The 24,960-nt window shown below is 38.5% G+C and overlaps 2 protein-coding genes across 2 annotated transcripts; one reads left to right on the forward strand and one right to left on the reverse strand.

Moving 5' to 3' along the window:
- The first annotated feature begins 1,931 nt into the window (after positions 1-1,931).
- On the forward strand, positions 1,932-16,832 carry LOC126375589 (uncharacterized). The gene is made up of 3 exons (XM_050022591.1): positions 1,932-2,171; positions 13,082-13,479; positions 16,232-16,832. The coding sequence occupies exons 1-3, from the start codon at positions 2,157-2,159 to the stop codon at positions 16,248-16,250; spliced, it is 432 nt and encodes a 143-aa protein (XP_049878548.1). The 5' UTR covers positions 1,932-2,156; the 3' UTR covers positions 16,251-16,832.
- Positions 16,833-16,917: 85 nt separating this feature from the next.
- Positions 16,918-23,577, reverse strand: LOC126375578 (uncharacterized). The gene is made up of 4 exons (XM_050022579.1): positions 23,483-23,577; positions 21,723-21,891; positions 17,893-17,986; positions 16,918-17,255 (listed from the first exon to the last, which is right to left on the reverse strand). Exons 1-4 carry the CDS (start codon positions 23,545-23,547, stop codon positions 16,918-16,920), a joined length of 666 nt encoding a protein of 221 aa, XP_049878536.1. The 5' UTR covers positions 23,548-23,577.
- Positions 23,578-24,960: the final 1,383 nt, after the last annotated feature.

Here is a 24,960-nt window from a genome sequence, read left to right on the forward strand (position 1 = left end):
TCTTTATTGCCCACTATTGTAGATTTGCCACAGGTGGCATTAACAACTTGGCCGGACAAATGTGGAGCGCGGAAGACTCTCACCTGGGGGGCTACCGGCTAAGACGAAGCCGATTCAGATTGGAGCAAATCGAACATCGATTTGATCCTGTCGTACCGCGTAAACAGCCAAGATGGCGATCCCCGATTCGTGACGTCACATGAAGTTCGGCAAGCCGATTGAACTGTTGTATTAAACGTTGTACCGACCTGAGGGTGCTCAGTTGGGCGCGAATCTCGGTTCAGGGCGTCGTCAGAGAGGAAAACTATTTGAAAGAATTAATCGACCCTAGTGGGTGGATAGCGATAAGCGCTGATTGAGGGAAATCGTCGACCACGCCGGCGGGGTCGGTATCGGGATCCTGAAGTGTTTTGTGTCGTGAGCTGATTGGCCGCCTCTATGGCTAGAGTAATCGGGTCGTCGGGATCATAATATATTATATTACGTCCTTCGGACGAAAGGAAAAACCTGTTATTAGTCACTAAAGAAGCAGACGTTACAACATACATACATAAACTCACGCCTATTTCCCACCGGGGTAAGCAGAGACTATAGAATTCCATTTGCTTCGATCCTGACACACTTCTCTTGCTTCCTCCACATTCATTCATCGCCTCATACATGCACGCCGGTTTAGAGTAGATCGTATTAAACCTTTTCTAAGGACATCTCCAACTTGGTCAATGTAAGTCCTTCTCGGGTAAATAGTTACAAAAGTAGCAAAAATTCCCAGCAAAATAGTGAAGGTAAATGACAGTATGCTGTATAGTTGAGTAAGTGTCATTATGCATAAATTACTATCTCGGAAGCTCCACGAACTAAATCACAGTCTATGGGTAATAACAACGTGTCGATGCGGCCTTTCATCAACTGGCTTCCGCGGTTTAGTAATTCGATCGTTAGGTTGGCGATCCTGGCCCTGGTTTATGGTTCTGGGTTCGATTCTCGGGGAGAACACATGTCAAATATCACTTACTAACTGGCCAAGTAGTTAATGCTATTTGCGGTAAATCTACAATAAGTCATGTCAAAAATGTATGTATTTTTTGTGTTTATGTACACCTATGTACACCATTAACGCATATTTATGGAACACGATGTTCGTGCCTCACCCAACAGGGTCTACATAACACCGGCGTCGTGGTTCAAGCCGCGACTTGCGCTGAGTGAGGCACTTTTATCTCAGTACGTCCACCACCTCTTTATGATCATTTCGACGAACATTCATCGCTGTAAATTTTCCAAATAAATAACATAACAACATAAACTGCATATATACGTCCCATTGCTGGGCACAGGCCTCCCCTCAATCAACCGGATCAAATAAATAAAATAAATAAATGAACATCCGTTTTGCTTTTTTATAATTATTTTGTGAAATTTTTAAATGATATTATTGTCTTGTCTTTATGTGTGGCGTCCTTTTATAATAAACTATTTTTATTCTATTATGTTCTAAAAAAGCTGGTGGCTTCGTAGCTTTACGGCTTAAAGTAATCTTATCGATTACCTCTAATGGGCTCTTTGTTCCAGGTTGAGCTTTGGGCTCACGATCCGGAGGTCCCGGGTTCGAATCCCGGTGGGGACAAATCACAAAAATCACTTTGTGATCCCTAGTTTGGTTAGGACGTTACAGGCTGATCACCTGATTGTCCAAAAAGTAAGATGATCCGTGCTTCGGAATGCACGTTAAGCAGTTGGTCCCGGTTATTACTTACTTATGTAAGTACGTAGTCGTTACATGAGTCATGTTAGGGGCTTATGGCGGCTCAGTAATAACCCTGACACTAGGGTTGATGGGGTTGGTAGTCTACTTCACAACCCACACGATAAAAGATCAAATAACGAATACGGAAGCACAATACGAATACCTAAATCACATCAGGATGGCTTAGTACCGTTCAATACGCGACAGTGTGTCAAAACACGCCAATGGTATTTCTAAATATCAGCACTATTACATTCAGAATGAGAAACAGTATCAAAACATTGTGACGGGCTCTGCGATTCTCTCATTCATGCTCGGGAGTTGTTCTAAGGAAGACGTTAGCCAGTGTAATCAATAATGTGTAAATAGCGAATGGTTTATATGACTAAATGTTCGAAGCTGTAGAAAAATGGATTGCAAAACTGTAAGTATAGTTTTTACTTCAAAATATTTATACTTATTTTAAAGTTTGTTTTAAATAGTTTAGATAAGACTTCTGTTAATCTGTAAATATTAGGTACATTATAGTGTATTTTAAACTGTTTAGTAGGTAATTAAAACACATAATAACGGGTTCTTACCGCGTTTCAATCAGGGATAAATAAAATAAATGTGAGTTATTGTAATTATCATGCGATGATATTTCTTCCTAAATAAAATAAAATAAATAAATAACTTAAATAAAAATAAAATAAATAAAAATAAAATAAAAAGGAATAATCGTAATTTCTTGAACCAAATAATCATCATCATTAATTTAAGAGCTACGCTCTTGTCGGTGTAGAATTCTCCATTCTTGTCTATCAAAGGCCTATTTTTTCACTTCCTTATAAGACACAACATTCGCCTTCTCTTCAATCTGTTCCATGTAAGTTCTTCTTGGTCTTCCTTGGTCTTTCCTTGTAGCTTCCCTTTTATGTTTTTTTAAATAAATTCGTCTTGTCTTATTAAGTCTCCGTTGTCTTGCCTCTTCTGTCCTCAATAACTTGACATAAATATTACTAAATAATAAATAAATATTCCTTTAGTTCTACTTTTACGTATTTATTTCTTGTTGCACCATCCCGCATCCAAGTTGTTTGCAAATGTTTGTTCCCTTTTAGTGGTTGCCTGGAAGAAATTGCTCTAGAGCAATAAGGCCGAATTGTACTGTATTCGTGTGTTATGTCGTTGAAATTTAGTTCAGTGCAATAAAGTATGTTTGATTTGATTTGATTGTATTTGATAAATATCATCATCACTAATTTGAAAGCCACGCTCTTGTCGGTGTAGCATGATTGCTACTTTTGTAGGGAAAAATAAAGCAGTGGTTTAGTCGTTATTTGATAAAGAACATAACATTAAAAAGTATAATATAATTACGTTCCACAGCTGTGCATAGGCTTCCACTCTCTCAACCAGAGTGAGTATGGAGCATACTCCACTACGCTATTACAGTGCGGGCGGTGGAGGTGTCCGGGCTAGTAGCCGGGATCCTTTGCTGCACTATCCCGCTATATCATATTATATTCAATATCTCGTGACCTCCACAAATTTGCCTGGAAGAGATTGCTTACTTAGCAATTATGGTCGCCTATTTTAGGTACTTAGTCTTCTTCTTTTCGTGTGGGTTGTGAGGTGGATTACCAACCCCATCCACCCTGGTGCCAGGGTTACTACTGAGCCGCCAAAGAGCCCTGGCTCATGTAACGATTACTTACATCAGTAAGTAGTAACCGCGACGTTAACGTACCTTCCGAAGCACGGATCATCTTACTTTCGGACAATCAGGTGATCAGCCTGTAATGTCCTAACCAAACTAGGGATCACAAAGTGATTTTTGTGATATGTCCCCACCGGGATTCAAACCCAGGGCCTCTGGATCGTGAGCCCAACGCTCAACCACTGGACCATGGAGGCCGTTATTATAGGTAGTCTTTCAATATCTCTTTAGTTTTATATTTCCTATGTGTGCAATAAAGCATAGTTGTTATTTAGGTGGTCAAATTTTGGCAACACTTAATTTTAATTAGTCCTAAACTCCTAACAAAACCTTATCAACGTTTCAGGAAGTATTTTATTAGGTACACTTCATAATATGTATATGCCACGGTAATTTACTTTTCCAACTAATAATACCTATAATATTATACATAACATAAATAGACTATATACGTCCCACTGCTGGGCACAGGCCTCCCCTCAATCAACCGGAAGGGGTATGGATCATACTCCACCACGCTGTTCCACTGCAGGAGGTATTTTTACGGCTAATAGCCGGGACCCATGGCTTAACGTGCCCTCCGAAGCACGGAATCAACTTATTTTTTCAGACAATCGGGTGATTCAAGCCTTTAAAGTCCTTACCAAACATAGGACAGTCTCACAAAGTGATTTCGACAATGTCCCCATCGGGAATCGAACACAGACCTCCAGATCGTGAGCCTAACGCTCTAACCACTAGACCACGGAGGCAATAAATAATATATAATATTATAGTTCAAAAAAACTCGAAACATCTCTCATTTTTAATAGAAAGAAAGAAAGAAAAGATAAACACTATAAGTATCTAAGCTCACGACTCTACCTAATCGGGGTTGCCAGAGGTTGACACATTTCCTAAGGCAGCCTAATGTACTCCTTATAACAATAAGCTCACGACTATATCCCAATTATGGTAGTCAGAGGTACATCCATCGCAAGATGAACTAAGTACTCAAGCCTCATCGAGTTTTCTGTTAGACCAACGCGATAGGTGATGAGCCGTATCGCCGTCTATAAAGGAAAAGGTTTAATTCCTTTTATTTTTGTATATTGTTTTTTCTGTCTTCTTCTCTCGTGTGGGTTGAGAGGATTACCAACCTCATCAACCCTGGTGTCATGTTACTATTGAGGCGCCAAAGGCCTCTGACATGACTCATGTAACGATTATTTACTTACATCAGTAAGTAGTAACCGGGACCAACGGCTTAACGTGCCATCCGAAGCACGGACAATCAGGTGATCAGCCTGTAATGTCCTAACCAAACTAGGGATCACAAAGTAATTTTTGTGATATTACCCCACCGGTATTCGAACCCGGGACCTCCGGATCGTGAGCCTTAAGCTCAACCACTGGAGGTCGTTCGTTTTTTCTGTGTGTGTAGTAAAGTATTTGTTATGTTATGTTACATTCAATCGTATTAACAACAACTATTTTGAATAGAAGATGGACTTATCATTCCATCATGATGAGCGATGGTTTACTCACAATCACTTTGTCATCATTAAGATGGTTCATTATCAATATTATTAGAACACAAGAACATAGTGTCTTCCTCTTAATAGACTGTTATTAGAAACATTCTTAGTTTTATCTGCTTAGCAATTTAAGTTAAAATTAAGTGACTTATTAGTCAAAAGCATATTGTAATTTTAAATAAATAAAGTATAAATATATATACTTCATAGTACGTAAGATCATACAATACAATACTACAATAATAATATACTTAAATAACTTCTTATTAACTACTTATTTTTATATAATATACCTTACTGCACCAAAATAAAAGGAAATATTTACAAAAGACTCTTAACTAGGTACATGGCAAATGGTAGCCTTATGTTTTAAAGCGATTTCTTCCAGACAACCATAAGGCGAAGAAATATGTAAATAATATAAATTTGCGGATACAAACTATAAGTACAATTAATCACCAATAAATACATGCACAATAATAAATAAATACATAACTTATATTTATAAATACATACATACAACAATAAATATATAAATAACTCAAATCAAATAAAGGACGGAAGAGGGGAGATACAGGGACTGTAACCTAGAAACTGACAGGGGTAGCAAGTAACTGTCAGTACTATTCAGAGGCGGAGGACAGGAGTCCTAGTACGGCTTTGAAATAGACTACTCTGGGCGCCATCCCACTCGCGTCAGATGGAGTATTGCGGGGCGGAAGGCAGGAGGGAACCACTGCCACGTGGCTCTTTAATTGGTGATGAAATCAAATAATAAGTCATTTGAGGATTATGTATTGAAATCAGCTGCAAATAGTGCGACGACCTTTTTACCCTTAAGTTTATGGGTAAATTAGTTTGTATTTACAATGTTAATAACATAATAATAATAGCCTATACATGGTGTTAGTGACAACGTAACGAATACTGAGGGGGATGTTTCAGACCATGATTTTGAGTTGATATCAAATAATCATGGATTTTCCCTCGCAAAATTAATGATTATTTTTTAGTTTTTTAAATTATTTTCATCTCTATACTTTTGCAATGGAAAATTCCACTTGATATTAACTCAGAATAATGAGCTGAATCATACTTCTTAGTATTCTTTACGAGTACATACAGTAGCCATACAAGTAGGTATAGGTGTTAGTGACACCGTAACGAATACTGCGGGGGATGATTCAGACCATGATTTTGAGTTGATATCATGTGTTTTTTTAAACTATTTTCCATTCCATACTTTTGCGACGGAAAATTCCACTTGATATTAACTCAGAATCATGGCTGAATCATCCATCAAAGTTTTCGTTACGATGTTACTAACATCCTATATACGTCCTACTGTAGGCACAGGCTTCCCCCAATGTACCGGAGGGGGTATTGATCAATTATATACTCCAGCACGCTGTTTCTCAAGAAAAATCTCCAGTAATGTGGGATGGAAATAAAAGCTCGGGAAATCAGCTTCGCACAGTTTATTATTTTTTTTCACATACACAATTATATCGTTTCGCCATTACGAGAAAAAGTGAAAGTCACACCACTCATAGATTAATCTAGAACATTGCCATAGACAAAAAAATATTATAGACCTCTTTCAGGTATACATTCGTTTCGTGGAATTCCAAAATCCTTCAGTAATAATATTTACTACATTAATTGAAAGAAAGAAAGAAAGTTTATTCAGTAAAACAAACAAGTAACAATTATAAATAAGGCCCTGGCTCCTAAACTAATGTAACTGTATTTCAGGAGCCAATATTATTAATAACACGATAAGTCAAAGTTCATTTATGTTGGTCATACATACTGTATATATGTAAATATAATTGCACGTTTCCACAAATTACGTACCGCGACGTTATCGATTGTAATGTGACTCTTTAGTAAAATCGTCTTACTCTCGGACAATCAGGTGAACAGCCTGTAACCAAACTAGGGATCACAAAGTGATTTTTATGATATCGACGGGGAAGAAGCAAATACTCCTATCTTACACAGACCTAACTGTAAGATAGGAGTATTTGCTTCTTCCCCGTCGATATGTCCCCCCCACCATTCGAACCCGGGGCCTCCGGATCGTGAGTCCAACGCTCAACCACTGGACCACAGAGACCGTTATAAAAACTTTATTGTGACACATAAGAACAAAATTAATTCAAGCAAAATTAGGGTAGTGACGCATTGTGACACAAATCCACATGTAAGTAGTTAATTTTATTTTTTTCTTTCCAGATTATCCTCCTTGTCTGCGTGGTAATTTTAGCCAGTGACGGCACAGGATACGCTCTACCATGGCGGTCGAACAGCACAGATGTAACAGATAATAAATTAGAAAAAACAAATTCAAAACATAGCCAAGTTTCAGATGATTATAGGAAATACAGTTATTTGATAACGACGTATTTATAGAAATTATAATTAATGAGGGTTCGGCCTTGTTCGGCGTACTGTGTGACTGAACTGTTCAAATTGAACTAGGTAAATACTTTATAATTATAAAATATAATTTGTAAATAAACTGAAAATAAACAAAATATTTTTCAAAGTTGGGTTGAAGTGTTTTTATTTTAAACATAGTAACTACTACTAGATCTAACTGATCTAGTGTTACTAATACTAGATCCGAATTTGTAATGTTACTAACAGTTATAGATATTTATTAGTCCGAAATTTATTTATTAATTTTTCGGAGAACCAACAGCTACTTTAAACAATATAGTACATGGGTCGTTCTTCTTTTTTATCGACAATGATCTGTCCTTCGCTCTGCTATGTCTCTGCTGTTTTAGAATTTTATTTAATCTTTCCATTGTCCAAAAATATAGTTATCTTATTATACTTAAAATACTAGCGAAATACTAATCGGTTCCTCGATTAGTGATTAACGTAGCTTGGTTGTTTTTCACAAAATTCTGTGACAGAGTGGTAAATCGAAATGCTGTCTCCGATGAAAAGGGCCACTCTGTCACAATATATTTTGCAATGCGCCTGCAAGGAACAGTATATTACCAAGATAAAGAGAAACACTAAATACTCCTCTACAGACACATCTCTATATGATGTTTTTTTAAATATTTATTGCCGTTATAATGAAAGATGTTAAATCCGATATAACGAGAAAATGACTTCTTATTGTCGATAAAAAAGAAGAATGACCCACATATAAAAATATATACGAAACATGGGGAGCCAATTATAGGTTTCCACAAATAGACATAGTATAAATCGGTCTGATAGCATTAATTATACAATATTATACTAAATACAAGTAAGGTGAAGTTATTGAAAACTTACAGAAAAAAATAAAATAATAATAATACAATACTACACTACACACACACTACAAATAAGGTAAACAAGCGTAAATACTAAACTTATTAAAAACAAATGATACACAAAAAAAATATGTTAAAAAAAGTCTAACAATTCGCTAATCCGTGCCGGAATAAAACATGCTGAATTAAAATAAACTATTTAAAAATAAAACTAAAGAAAAGAAAAATGTCTGCAGTAAAAACAAGACAACGAAGATTCAACGTTATGAAATAAACTTTTATTATTGTTATAGTAAGTTTGACATAAGTATACGTTCCACTCCAATTTTATGAAAACCCCGAAATGCAATGGAAATATGAAAGCGGAAAATTTCATAGATTTGCGACAAATTATTAATTTCGCGGGATTTTTTTGATACAAACGTGCTAGGTATCCTTACGCCTTTCCGGTCACTGATAACAATATGTTGTACTATACTTAGTAACAATTATACATCAATGATTGTAAGTATGTTATGCTTACATCACAATTATTGTAGTACATAATACATATGTATACATACCACCTTTCAAATAAACTTTGAGTCAAAGGACTGACTGACTCATCAAACTAAATAAACCCTTGGACCTAAAAAGTTGATACACGACAAAGGTTAGCATTTCATACATACATACATACATAAACTCACGCCAATTTCCCACCGGGGCAAGCAGAGACTATGGAATTCCATGTGCTTCGATCCTGACACTTCTCTTGCTTCCTCCATATTCAACAATCGTTAGACGCACGCCGGTTCAGAGTAGATCGATATTATTGTAGTGGTCCAGATACATCTATCTACTCAGCCTGTGTCCACTCACTGCTGGGTATAGGCCTCCTCTCTCTCTTACGCCATTCTTTCTACCATCTATCATCACGCTATACATAAATTGTGGAATTATATACCCATGCCTACTTCACTCTTTAACCTCGAGAAAAGCCCTTACAGAACGAGCGCGCAAGCAAATGCAGTGTCCTATAGATTCAGGAGCAATTCATTAAGTAATCTAATAAAAAAAAACTCACAAAGGTGCGGACCATTATGTCTGCAGTCTGTAGTGTAGACGGGATTTTAGAAAGAGGTTGGAAGGGCCAAGTGAGCGCTAAACCATAGAATAAGAAATAATACTACGTATAGAACGACAACTCTCCCCACCAGCGTCTAAGTTTACCTCACTCCCCCTCGAACATAGTTTAGTATTCAATCGTATGACGTCAGACGTCACACACACAGATGCGCGTGTACGGTAATGTCAATGTGTAGTATCTTCGTAAAAGAGATTGGTTTTATGAAGTGTTCGGGTCGTGGCTAAACGCGCGCCATACATATATGAGCAAAATAGTTCATACTTCCACTTTGCATTCCACTTGTCCGCAAACTTTACGACACACAGAGCTCCGCGAGAGTACATTCAAAGGTCGCCTTGTGTATTATAACCTGCAGTCAAAAAGTCTCGACTATTGTCTTTTGTTTTTTTTTTTACCTAAAGCTGCTGTATATTTCTATTTAATGTCCTCTAACCCTCGTTGACAATTCCTTCTGAACAATATCCCAGGAAGAGGAAATGACTGAAAACCAGCGCTGGATGTCGCCATAGCATGGCTCCATCACAGCACAAGCTGAGCCATTTCCTTTTGCCCGTATTCGTAATATTCATAATTACCCAGTTCTTATAGCAAATGTAAATTGTTACTGGCAATACATTTATTTATTTTTTATTCTATCATGCAAGGAGATCCCTCTTTATCACAGAAAAGCAGTATAATCGGCTATTTATCAAAAAAATACTTTTGCATGCAGTATCTTACAACAAGTAATGATGCAATAGGGCATTTCCAACCTCTTCTTTCTATTCTGTGGTCCTAATGAAATCGTTTAAAATGTCGTAATTTTTCTGATTAGAGTACTTGTATTAATGCTCGTTCAATGCTCATGAAGGAATGAAACGGACACATACAACAACACACGTACATACAACACACACATACATACAACACACACATACATACAACACACACAGACATAACGCTTACATACATACACACATACAAACAAGCTTGTGGCCTATTAACTTCAATTGGACAAGCGTGTAATTTAATTAAAACATCTTTTGGAGACTGTTTCTAATTAAGTATTCATGTGAAGGGACGTAGTAAAAAAGAAATAAATCATAAACAAGCACAATTATCTTCTCTTTTTGTCTCGTGTGGGTTGTGAGATGAATGACCGACCTCATCAACCATGGTGTCAGGGTTACTATTGAAGTATTGCGCCGCCAAAAGGCACCTGACATGGCTCATGTAAAGACTACATACTTCCTTGAATAGTAGCCGGGGCCGATTGCTTCACATGCCTTCTGAAGCACGGATCATCCTACTTTCCAACAATCGGGTGATCAGCCTGTAATGTCCTAGCTAAACTAGGAATAACAATGTGATTTTTGAGATATATCTCCACCGGGATTCGAACCCGGGACCTCCGGATCGTGCGCCAAACGCTGAACCACTAGACCGCGGAGACCGTTTGGCTGAAGCATAATGAAGAAAATAATAACTGAACGATTTTTCAATAAACATTCTTCCATAAATTCTTGTTTTTGGTGAATGTAGTCTGAAAAGTCCTTCATTACTTCTAATAATGTTATGAGTACTTATTATTTAGATCCAAACTATGTTGCATCACTAGGCATAGATATTTATACTGAATATCATAGTAATGCGTCATACATTGTTACCAATTGTCTCATTGTGATTAAATACTTACTCGTAAATATTAAATATATTTGTAAATTTTGCGATAAGTTTCATCAAATATACTATTTGATTACCAACACACAATGTTTTTACATTAATTTGGCGCTCGGGAGTAAAAACCACAAGCTTACACACACAGCCCATATACGTTCCACTGCTGGGCACAGGTTTCCCCTCAATCAACCGGAGGGGTATGGAGCATAATCTTAATCTACCGCGCTGCTCCACTGCGGGTTCATGGGGGTGTTTTTTACAGCTAATAGCCGGAACCAACGGCTTTTATCAGGTGAGACAAGCCTGCAATGTCCTGACTAAACAAAGGACAGTCTTACAAAGTACCCGGACCTTACCCGGACCTCCAAATCGTAAGTCCAACGCTCTAACCACGGAAATTGAGGCTATTACTGCTTAAAACGCGTTTTGTTTAAGGAAAGAAGATATCTTCAGAGATACCCGCCTTGTTACTCCTTTTGTTTCTTTTTGTCAACACCAGTATGTGTACAAAACTCATGCGCAGGAAACTCTACAGCAACACAGCGTTACTTAGTACATCTTGCGACGGATGTACCTCTGACCACCCCATTGGGATATAGTCGTAAGCTTGTGTTATGTGATGATTTGCCATTTAGGGTGGTATTAATAAACTAATCTCAGCTTCGAGACTGCCCTCAAGATCATGTCAATGTGACAGTTCTCATATAAAAACAGAGACTTGAGCATGATCTTGAGGGCAGTCTCAGCTGAGATTCGTTTATTAATACCACCCTTAGTTCCATTGAAATCAGCGGCACTCAAACTCAAACTCAATATAAGTACATTCAAGAAATCACGCATATTTCCCACCGAGATAAGCAGGGACTAAGAAATTCCATTTGCTTCGATCCTGACACACTTCTCTCGCCACATTTATCAATCCAAAAACACTTACTTAATGAGAGATACTTTTTTAAAGAGCATATTATTATTATTACTCATAAACACTCAAAACCTATCAGCATTATTTCGTGCGCCGGATTGTTTCCCAGATCATTATGACGTCATTAAATTAAATAATGATTTGAATCATCGACTCAACTTTTGGTAATTTTCGTTTCCTAATTAATATAGGGGATCATTACTAATTATTTTGTGCAAATTATGATTAGGCACCTGTAGTATAAAACTGCAAAGGTCTGTCTCAAGACTTCATATCAATTGCTAAGTTTGTATCCGTGACATTGTGTTTGATTCTGTGAAGTATTTTTCTTCGTCGATTTATTCATCATGAAGCACATTCAGGTAAGCAAAGATCTATTTTAATGTTCTTCTCTTCTATCGTGTGAGTTGTGAGGTGAAGTACCAACCTCATCAACCGTGGTGTCAGGGTTATTATTGAGCCGCCAAAGGCCCCTGACATAGCTCATGTAACGATTACTCCCTTACATCGATAAGTAGTAACGGGGACCAACGGCTTAACGCGCCTTCCAAAGCACGGAACATCTTACTTTCGGACAATCAAGTGATCAGCCTGTAATGTCTTAACCAAATTAGGGTAAGTGATTTTTGTGATATGTCCCCACCGAGATTCGAACCTCCGGATTGTGAGCCCAACGGTCAACCACTGGACTACGGAGACGGTAGTACATAAAATAATTCCTGGTGCAAAAGAAATGGACTAGGATTTATTTCATCGAATTAAAGCATAACAGCTGTCTGCACAACAGGAAATAATCAACTTCCTTAGAATAGAATGAATTTGTTTATGCTTATTTAGTCATCATTATCTCCGTAGCATTATCCCGTTTCACAGGGTCCGCTTACCTAACCTGAAAACTTGACAGGTCCGGTTTCTTACTGAAGCGACTGCCTGTCTGACCTTCCTACCCGCGAAGGGAAAACCAGTCCAATACAGGTTAGGTCACATACCTCCAAAAATGCATTTCTCGGGAATATGTGTCTTCCTCATGATGTTTTCCTTCACCGCTGACCACGTGATAGTCATTTATGATCCGAACATGAATTCGAAAAGCAAATGCTTATTTACTCTTATTTCTTTTTCAGGCATTCACTCTCCTCTTCTCAATCAGCCTGGTGTACGGAGCAACAATCTCTTTGAGGGAAGACCCGGAATGGCAACCACAGTACTTAAATTATCTGACGACCAATGCCACATCTTCCTCTAATCCTTCCACTAATGATATAAACGAGGAGATTATGGACTACGTTCCTTTAAACCCCAGCTACCTTTCCGTGGTCGAACCCCAGAACAGTTTCGCTGTTGGAAAAATGATCGCTGAATTCGCCAGGATAGCTATTGATATGTTTTCGAAAATGGACCTTTCCGAGCAGAATTTAAAGAATCTTATGGAAGTGCTGGCGCCGCTGGTGTCAGTGTATCTGGGGCCATACTCCCAAGTCATTGTTCCATTATTATCTGGAATTGCCTCTGTCGCTCTCAGGTAAGTCATATTTACTCATACTTCTAAGGTTTTGCTATAATTCAAACACATAATACCTTACGGGTTCTTACCGTTGGACCCCGATACCGACCCAGCCGGCGTGGTCGACGATTTCCCTCAATCAGCGCTTATCGCTATCGACCCACTAGGGTCAATTAATTCTTTCAAATATTTTTCCTCTCAGACGACGCCATGAGCCGAGGTTCGCGCCCAACTGGGCACCCTCAAGCCTGTTGTCTTAAACGTTGAACCGGGTGAGAGCCTTCAGCGCTCCCTATTTGTCCGGCCAAGTAGTTAATGCCATCTGCGGCAAATCTACAATAAGTCACGTCAAAAAAAGGGTTCTTACCGCGTTTAAAATCAGGAATAGGTATGAGGCTCCCAGAGAGACTTATTTTACCATCTATATAATAACTGCCTTAGGACTTGTCTGACATTCAGTAGTATCCACTGCCTACCCATGTCTCAATAATGAGGACTTTCTAGGCTACGTTCACCAAAAACGTTACAGATGGCGTCGTACAGTTATGAGCAATATCATGTACCCACTTTAGAACCCTGTCGCACTATCATATTTGACATTTAATGAGACTTACGGTTTAATTTGTCAAAAAAGTTAAAATTACATGGTTTCAAAGTGTTTACATGTTAGTACTCGTGCGGGACCGTACAGCTTTAACGTGATAATTACCTATTACTCTAGTACATAATTATTCCAAAATATATTGTAATAGCAGAAGCATTATAAAAATAATTGTTGCTTGATATTTGGATCACATTCAAATCAAATCAAATGAAATAAAATATACTTTATTGCACAAAACTAAAATTTCAGCAATCAGACATAACACATGAATACAGTACAATTTGGGCGGCCTTATTGCTCTAGAGCAATTTCTTCCAGGCAACCACCAAAAGGAAACAAACATTTACAAACAACTTGGAAGCGGGATGGTGCAATAAAAATATATAAATAAATTCCTAAAAGTAAAACTAAAGTTAATATAATAAATACTCTATACTATACGTACATACATTATGTATAGATTATGTTGATACCTATATTGCTTCTCTTTATTTTGATCAGAATAACAATAGGTGGAATATTTATACCCAAAAACAAAGATAAAAGATACATTTTCCATGAAATAAGAAGGTTAAACGAAGGAAAATCTGTACAATGCCATCAATATTCTTTTTGAGGAACGTATATTGGAAAATCTCTCATTGATAGACGTGTCCTTTCTATCTTAATCGGTCATTATAAGGGCAATGGGCCGATGGTGTCGACTGTATAGTGATAGGTGTATACAGTCATGAGCATTTATGTACCCACTTTAGAACCCAGTCGCACTATCATATTTGACATTTAATGAGACTTACGGTTTAATTTGTCATAAAAGTTAATGTGACATGTTTTCAAAATGTATATGAAATGGACATGTACATATTAGTACTCGTGACCGTACGGTCACGAGCATTAATATGTATACACTTTGGTACCATGTCACATTAACTTTTTTGACAAATTGATCTGTAAGTCTCACTAAATGTCAAATATGTTAGTGCGACAGAGTCCTAAAGTGGGTACATTATATTGCTCATGACTGTACACACCTTAAAAATTTCGTAGCACAAATGGCAGCAATTAATTTTACGTTTGTTTTTGTTTGTGTTTGTTTTGTGTTTTGTTTGTTTGACTTGTGCTCTTGCTTATCACATTAGGTTAAGGCATTATAGGCATTATAGGTTAGGTATAGGTATTAGGCTAGATTACGCGTTTGAAATTAATTTACTTAGGTAATAAACATGTGGTACATCCGTTGATGTATAATATATTGTGTAAATGTTTTGGACACATCCATATAACACAGTAAGCCGTTGTCTGACTCAATAATGGCCCCTATGTGGATGCCCTGTCTTTTAATCAAGAATCCACTTGACTATATTTCATTTCAAGTACTGTGTAGGAATTCTCCGTGAAGATAAGATGGGTCAAGGCTCATCATGAGTAACTCATTCTCTTGGCACTCTATCTATGAAGTACCTACCTAGTTTTTTATCGCTCCCATAATGTTATCAATGGTCATCGTTGTGAAATCATTCTACTGTTTCTTGTAACGTACAAGTACACGTGTTTAGACATAATGTACATAAATTCACGATCGAAATAATAATATGCGAGATTGGCAGAGTTGTAACTATTTGGTGCGTTCAGACCATGTTTCAGACCAGTTCTTATACTTACTTAGAACACAATTCGTCTATTGGGTATTGCGATTCTCCCGGGAATACAAAATACACACAATGCACAATATCCCCGGGTATTATGTCTCCAATATTATGCCTCGGGAATATTGTGCTTTATGTCATGTAGCGTCCTTCAATAATCTAAGCGATTCTTTCTTTTTTATAAGCAGCTGAACGCGTCCTATGTTTTCATTCGCTCCCACTCTAGTATAGAAGCAACCCACTTTTTTATCGCTCCCCGTAATGTTATCGCGTCATCGTTGCAAAATCATTCCGCGGTTTTTTTGCGACATTTTAACCACGTGTTTAGAACTTGTAACTTTACACACACACACAACACGTTTTAACATGTTACTTCTTATCGTTGATTTGTCGCGGACAGCATTTAGGTTATTAGTTGAACAAAATATCGGAAACGTACGCATAATAATATGTACCTTTCTTAACCTCTTTTTTTCCTTTCCTTCTTTCTTTGTTAACAAAGTTATTTTATTCCTTACAGATCACTGGCACCTCAATAAGCAGATTGAAGAAGACACATCCAGTCCCGATAACCCGCGATAGTTTAAAAAAAGTATTTATTTACATTGAAAAATGTACTGATTTCATATATAATAAGTTAATTAGGTGCTCTGCGGTTTGCAGTTCTATGTAATACATATACATATACACAGAAGTGATAGAAAGTGTTACAGGTCAAAATGTGAAAACTATACATAGGTATGAGTGTTTACAGATAAAGGTGTTTTCATTTTAATATAATTTGCTGTTTATTTAAGTAAATTGTTATTTGATTTAGCCTTGCCTTTTGATCTTGGTTACTCTTAAGGTACCGTGCTAATCATCACCTTTATTCTTATAAGGACAGATTCTCAAAAAGACAATTTAAGGTACAGTTGCACAAATTTAGTCAAAAAATGATTTTGTCAAATCAGAAAATTAATTACATCTTTATATTCCGCTCGGGTACCGTGTTTTTGTAACCTAGGTGCCTTTGTTTATAATGTAGATACCTTCTTACAATGTTTTAAGTTTAGTGTGTTTATTTAATTTATTTAAATACTATTGTTATAGGCACAATTGTGTTCTATTCTACTTCTAGCTTAAGTGATGAAAAAATAAAACTGCAAACTTATCTTCCCTCTTTTATTACAAAATCGGACGAAACATTTTTCTCTTTTTATAACCTCAAATGCATGGGTCATCCGCTCTTCTGCGTGTTGAGGGCATGGGTTCTTTGTACCTCTGCATGGATAACCAGCAGGCTTTGGCTGCTGCGCTGTAGGTATCCATATACTCTGTGCGCCCTGGGTACTCAGTGAAATACGTGGTCAATGCTGTGGGGGACACGCCTGTGTGGACTGGGCGCGGGGGGTGAATGGTGGGGCGGACCACTGGGGGTTTCTCGGTGAAGTTGGTCGGGTCCTTATAGCACATCAGCATGCCTAGCCGATGGCTCTCCATTGGGATCGCAACTGGCGACTGCGCTGCCGCCACTATCGCGCGGTAGTCCGTTATTGGGAATGCTGGGGGAAATTAATTACATCCATACCATAACATAACATCACGCCTATATTCCCTAAGGGTTAGGCAGAGGTGTGAGGTACACACACCCACTCCTATGGCACAAATCCTGGAAACTTCGTGATATCAATTAACTACGATCCAAACATTAATTCAACGTCAGAGTCGAATTCAAAGGTCGAGCCTTTTGTCTTTGGTTTTGGTTTCATAAAAGACCATTAATCCGGTCCCAGGGGAGACAGAGTCATCATCTTCCCTCCAATGGGGCATTTCCTGTTCGGCGCGTCCTTGCCGCGGAGTTAGGCGCCTCTTACTTCAGTAGGAGTGACATGGTGGCTGAGTTCGGATAGGCACCCAGACCTACGGGGTATAACGTAGAACCGTTGCTCAGGGATACGGGTGAAAACTTCAACAGTTGCAGAGACGGAGATGAGACGGCAATGCATGCATTGCAGTACCGATGGCTCTCATCTTCAAAGGGCAACAGTAACTAGTCCTAGTAGGGCTTTGAGATAGACTACTCTGGGCGCCATGCCACTCGCGTCAGATAGAGCACTGCGGGGCGGAAGGCAAGAGGGAAACCACTGCTGCTAAAAAAATTACATAATACACTGGGTACAAAATCCAATAAGTACTAACATCGTTTCTTGTATGTTGCTTGATACATCGTTAGCATTTTACTATCCAAATCGTCACAAGGATGGTCCAGAATATCGTTGGTTACATCCACCATCTATAATTAAAAGAACAGTCAATGTTTTGTCAGAAGTGAGCCCCTCAATCGACCGGGTATGGGAGCGTATTTGACTACTTGACAGTGGTAACAATAAAATATGAAGTATCTCGGATATGGTAGGTAGTTTATCATTTAATGATAATTATCCAATAGATTTTTTTATTAATTTTATATTTTAAATATTTTATTTTTTCAAAATAAGAATGCGGTTTTTTATCTGTGTACCTACTCATTACAAGACTCGAAATACGGGCGGCCTTGATTAAGCTTTGTGTGGCGTCACATTTCACAAAATAAACAAAAAAACTATCTGTCAGGTTTGATGTTATACTGTTTGACAGTTTCTTTGCGTATTGTAAAGACCTTGTATCTTTGGCTTATTGAAATGTGACATCACTGGGCAAAATGTCACGTGGCCAACCGTTCTCGCGCGAAATTTGAAATTAATGAAGAAAAATATGTTTTTTTTTTTCTATTAATCGTCACTGGAAATACGTACGCGCTAAAAGGCAAGTCTTTTCTGACTTTTTATCATAACTTTTTATCCATTTATCTAATTTAGATGAAATCAACGGAATAGTACGTTATTTCTTCATTTTCAATTTCTAACCGTTACATAATTATAACATGGACTGCTATTTTAGAATATTTTGGCGTTTACGTAATTTTACTTTTCCAGTGACGATATTATAAAGCTTTTTCGCGAGAAAATAACATTATTTTAAGAGGTACAAAGTAAGCGAATATATATTTTTTTTTAATATATATCCGATAACTGTCAAGTAACAAATTTACCATACGCGGCTCCACTGCAGGTTGGTGGAGGTGCTTTTGTTCGGCTAACCCTTGACCAAAGCATGGAATCATCCTTACTTAACCGGACAATCAGGTGATTCAAGCCTGCAGTGTCCTTACCAAACAATCCGCGCTTTCTTACTCCTTAGCGCCTGATGACTGTTAGGTTGCGTTTTCATTGACGCGGAGCTGTGCGGAAATGAGCGGAGATGTGCAGGAATCGACCAATCACCGTGAGGGAGAGAGTGACAGAGCGTCTTCGTTTTTCGCTCTCTCGAACGCTGTGATTGGTCAAATCCGCACATTCCCCCTCTAGTCTCAGTAGTACGGTTGTTTTGTCCGGCCCCGAACTACTGATACCAAAAAAGTCTCATTAGTACGGTTATGACGTCAAACCGAATTTATGTGACTTTTTTGGTATCAGTAGTCCGGTTAAGGAGGTTATATAAAAATCACAAAAAGTATTAGAAAGCGAAATATTTTTTATTAAATAGTAAATAATATTGAACGAAAATAATTTTCTTACTTACTTCTTGTACTTAACTTCAGTACCTCAGTACTACTTCAGTACTCATATTTAATAGTAAAAATCGGAACCAAAATCATTTTCTTTGTGAAAAAATTAGAACCTGTTCTTCTGCCTAACTTCCCTTCTTCATTCATTTCATCTCTTCTACTCATATTAAGATGCTATATACGATTGTAAAATTGTTTCTGCGCTCCAGATAGATGGAGAAAGCAAGAAGGATACCAATGAGTTTCCTTATTTTAAAGTTTGGTTTGGTTTGAAAAAGGTTAAAACCATAGTTACAAAGAAAAAGATTAGGTTTAACAAGTTCGTATACCAATGTACATAGATATGCCAACGTTCACTGCAGAGTGAGCTTTGCCCGAATGCCGGCTGTTATTTAAAGCCCTTCGGACTCGTGGTCACACCAGGTTTTGCCCACCACTAACCGAACTACAGCTATAGGCTCAACAGTTCGGTTTGACGTCATAACCGTACTAATGAGACTAAAAAGGGCTCAGTAGTACGTGACCGGACAAAACAACCGTACTACTGAGACTAGAGGACATTCCCGTGGGAACCCGGCCTTATGACTGTAACACCCAGAGGGGATGAAATCGGCGCCCGATACGAATTGGTGCTGGACGGAGAATTTTAGTTCTCTACATAGGGTTGTTCTTTAGTGTAATGTTCATAAACTGCCTATATACGTCCCACTGCTGGGCACAGGCCTCCCCTCAATCAACCGGAGGGGGTATGGAGCATACTCCACCACGCTGCTCCACTGCGGGTTGGTGGAGAGTGTAATGTTATAGGAGGGAAATACGCGTAAGTTTATGTATGTATGTACATATACGCTATAGCTAAGCCAAATTCGTAAGCAAAGCTGAAATCGATTTACCGAACGTTTTCGTCACAGGGTTTCGCTTTCGCTCAATCAACTTGTTATCAGAGAGTTTGAGATTTCGGAAAACACGTTAAATGAAGCAGAGCTAAAGAAACACACGTGTTTTTTTTTTATTAGTTACAGCAAAAGCACGTGCAGGAATACACAATAAAATATATACATAAAATTGCCTATTGTAACGTTCGACTGTGCTCAGGCCTCGTCTCAACCGGAGGGGATATGGAGCATACATACTCCGCTACTCTACTGCGGGTTGGTGTAGAGGTTAACGTGCCTTCCGAAGCACGAAGTCATCATACTTTTTCGGAAAATCAGGTGACTCAGCCTGCAATGTCCTAGCCAAACAAAGGACAGTCTCACAAAGTGATTTCGACAATATCCCCATCGGGAATCTTTGTTTTTTTTTGACGTGACTTATTGTAGATTTGCCGCAGATGGCATTAACTACTTGGCCGGACAAATGGGGAGCGCTGAAGGCTCTCACCCGATACACCGTTTAAGACAAGGGGCCTGAGGGTGTCCAGTTGGGCGCGAACCTTGGCTCAGGGCGTCGTCTGAGAGGAAAAATATTTGAAAGAATTAATTGACCCTAGAGGGTCGATAGCGATAAGCGGTGATTGAGGGAAGTCGTCGACCACGCCGGCGGGGTCGGTATCGGGATCCTGAAGTGTTTGGTGACGCGAGCTGATTGGCTGCCTCTATGGGTAGAGTAATCGGGTCGTCGGGATTGTATGTTAAGTACGTCCTTCGGACGTCGATACTTTTCAGTCCCGTCCGCCATCGGGAATCGAATGGTCGTGTAATACACGGGAGGACGGGGCCACGACTTCGCCATACATTTTATACAGTAGGCGCATCGTGCCCGATGGATCGCATCATGTAATAAGGGCTTAACGGACACAGACCTCGGGTCATTGTCCTTCCATAAAACTTAAGACACTTATACTTAAGATACCGACGTTCTATATTTAAAACTGTTCTAACTAATTAATTCGTAGTGTTAGATAGAAAAGAATGAATCGACCTAATATCGACTTCACTATGCTAATGGACATCAATCCGCACTGGGCCTGCGTGATGGTTTAAGGCCCGATCTCCCTATCCATCCATAGGGAAGGCCCGTGCCCCAGCAGTGGGGACGTTAATGGGCTGGTGATGATGCTAATGGACGTCATAACACTCGCTTACGTAGGTAAAAGTACCTAAGCAGCTCTAAGTCTTACCGCGCATTGAGACTATTGTAAAATGTTATCTTCATCATCATCAGCCGTACGACGCCCACTGCTGGGCATAGGCCTCCCCCAAGGATCTCCACGACGATCGGTCTTATGTTATCTTATTGAAATATAATCACTTACTGTGCTGAACTGTTTAACAATACTTAATAAACTATTGTAAACGTATCGACCGATACGTGATTAAATATTAAATAGGGTTAAAAACCTTATTCAATAAAAAAAGTGTACTATGCTTAAAGTGCGAGAATCTTTGAAAGTGACAAATGAATTCTTCTCTTTTCATACCGTCTTCCTCAACTGCGCGTAGTCCTGGCATAGTTTCTGCTCTTTCTCCAGCAGTTGTTTGTACTGCTCCACCCGCGGGGAGTAGGAGTGCACGTCGCAGTGGCAGTAGGGGACCACGGGTGGGGGCCGTGGTGGGGGCGACTGGTTCGGGCTGGGGGGCTCGCATGGCCTGGGGAGAAATGTCTCGAGTTATATTTGGGGGCATATATCGTCTGCAAGAGGAGCTCGGTGGCGCAGCGGTAAACGCGCTCGGTCTGCGATTGTTGAAGTTAAGCAAATTTCGCAAAGGCCGGTCACAGGATGGGTGACCACAAAAAAAAGTTTTCATCTCGAGGTCCCCCGTGCTTCGGAAGGCACGTTAAGCCGTTGGTCCCGGCTGCATTAGCAGTCGTTAATAACCATCAATCCGCACTGGGCCCGTGTGATGGTTTAAGGCCCGATCTCCCTATCCATCCATAGGGAAGGCCCGTGCCCCATCAGTGGGGACGTTTTGGGCTGATGATGATGAAGATCGTCTGCAGGCTGTGATCGGCTACCGCCCGCATAGACGCAGGGAACGCTATCTACGTGGATAAACGTCCTACGCCTGTGGTTGTCCAAAAAGGAGCTTTTGAGGTTGCCGGCGTGGTCGACGATTTCCCTCATTCAGCGCTTATCGCTATCGACTCACTAACATCACTAATTTAAGAGTAAGAGCCACACTCTTGTCGGTGTAGCATTCTCCATTCTTGTCTATCAAAGGCCAATTTTTTCACTTCCTTGTCTTCTCTCGTGTGGGTTATGAGATGGATTACCGACCTCATTGACCCTGGTGTCAGGGTTACTATTGAGCCGCTAAAGGCCCCTGACATGACTCATGTAACGTCTACTTACATAGGTACATCAATATGTAGTAATCGGGACCAACGGCTTAACGTGCCTTCCGAAGCATGGACAATCAGGTAATCAGCATGTAAAGTCCTAACCAAACTAGGGCTCAGAAAGTGATTTTTGTGATATGTCCTCGCCGGGATTTGAACTCCGGATCCTCAACCACTGGACCACGGAGGTCATTAAAAATCCCGTTGGCTTCTGAGTCTTGTGAAGATTTGCCATGGGTCGCATTCATGTTTTTTATGACTAACTGTAGTCATGCATACTGTACCGCTGATAATGGGCGAGTTCGCTTTGAATCAGGATAACCAAGCCAAATGGAATAGTCACTAGTTCTCACAAAGAGCCTATGTGATAGAATACCTACCTATATTGTTAGTAGTACAACGATCCTATAGATGTAGAAGTAATTGTGTACCATGTTATTATTCACGTCAATGGACTTAAGACCTTGCTACAAGCACGTAGGTATTTATTTATGTTAAGGTCAAAAGGGCCAGAATCGATGTAAATTCTACAGAATAATATATGTATATATTTAAATTTCGAATTCGACAATATAAATGGAAATGATATTTCCTAGTAGTTATGTCAACAGTTGGTTAGGTCAAATAGGTACCTCCCAAATGCATTTCTCGGAAATATGGGTTTTCTCACGACGTTTTCCATCATGATAATAATTTATGATCCAAACATGAATTCGAAAACAAATTCGAAAATCATCGGTTTAGGCTCTTTCTGGATTCGTATCTGCGGCCTCTGAGTGAGAGTTATGCTTTCCTTCGACTGGGCTATTACGGCTCCTTATAATAACATTGTGTGTAAAAAGTCTTGTGTAGGTATTGCTCAGAAATAATGGTTAGGAGTTTAGGACAGAATTTCTATACCTTCCAACTATTGGTTTTGGAAATGGCCATTGAAAATCATTGTGTTGCGTTGTACCAAAATCCATTTTTTAGTTTCCTGAAAAGTATAAAGTATAAATTAATGACATCCTGATGTGTGGGTTACGAGGTCGACGACCGATCCCTCCAATCTAGTGTCAGGGTTTGAGGAAAAATATTGACATATTTATAAAACTTTAACAATATATCCGTGGTATTTGCACTTAACGTCACAAACAACTTACGTTTAGCTTATTACGTTGATATTTTTCAGATTTATTATTACTATTCTTGCTAATTGACACCCTACATAATTTAGTAATGCTTTGGAAGCTGAAAATTTTAAGTGTAATAGAATTTCTTCGACAAGGGAAGATAAAATCATTTTGAAGTTTTTCGTGTTTTTTTTTCTATTGTTAATGTTTCTTTATTATTTATGTCTGTACAGTACTAATCTCTGCGGTTCTGTCAGAAAAGATTTTAACTAGGTTCCTAACTATTATTTTAAATCAAAAAGCAAGAACAAGAGGTCCGTGTTGCTCTGTGTCTTTTTAAACAAAGATTCAGCATATGCCTTTGATCCGTAATGGAGTGTGCATGGCCACGAGCACTGTTGATTCGAGGTCCGTAGATATAGATAGAATCGACATAGAATATTTACCATAAAAAATCCGTGATCTTTATTTATAGTAAGCAAAAACCAATTGTATGTATTTTGAATCTCTTTCTGTATGGATCAAAATCGTTATTTCAAAACTTTGCAAAAAAGTAAAAATATTGTGTTGTCATTTATAAAATTTTACCTATAATGTAAGGTGTCTATATATTCTGTATCGGATTTTAATGCATTTTTTTATAATTGTTCATTATAATATAGTTCCAGAAGTACTATATCTAACGAAGACAACATTATACAGCGCCATCTTTATATTTAAGGTCCCTCATTGTTATGAAAGATAACAAATGAACTCGACTATAATACGTACAATGACTCAGAAATGGAAAACGTATAGGTCTACCAGAATCTGATGGCATAAAAAAAGTAAAAAAAATATTGATTTTCCTATGGTAATATTAAACTGTCTCCTGTCATGTCTAAGTACATGTTTTGTCAACAATACTGAGATTTTCTAAAGATTCCTTGAAATTATTCTGAATTTCGTAAGAATATCGAAAAAACCACTTCGATCACAAGCAAGAAAGATTGTTTACATTGTTTATTGTAAAATTAGTGAAGAAGCAGTTGGAGATCAACCGCAATCTTCGATTTTAAAGCGCGTCCAAAGTTGACCGGTAAGTAGGACTAACTAGTCTTAATACTTGAATATATTTTTCCTATATTATTAGTTATTAACCTGTGACCTGTTTATAGGAGTTCCTAGCACTACCATACGACGAATGATTGCTGAAGGTAGACCGAATGGAAGTGTATTTAGTGCACCCGGTAAAAAGAAGAGAGGTGGAAAGAAAAAAATAACCTG

Source organism: Pectinophora gossypiella, chromosome 19, assembly GCF_024362695.1.
Source record: "Pectinophora gossypiella chromosome 19, ilPecGoss1.1, whole genome shotgun sequence".
Lineage (NCBI taxonomy): Eukaryota > Metazoa > Arthropoda > Insecta > Lepidoptera > Gelechiidae > Pectinophora > Pectinophora gossypiella.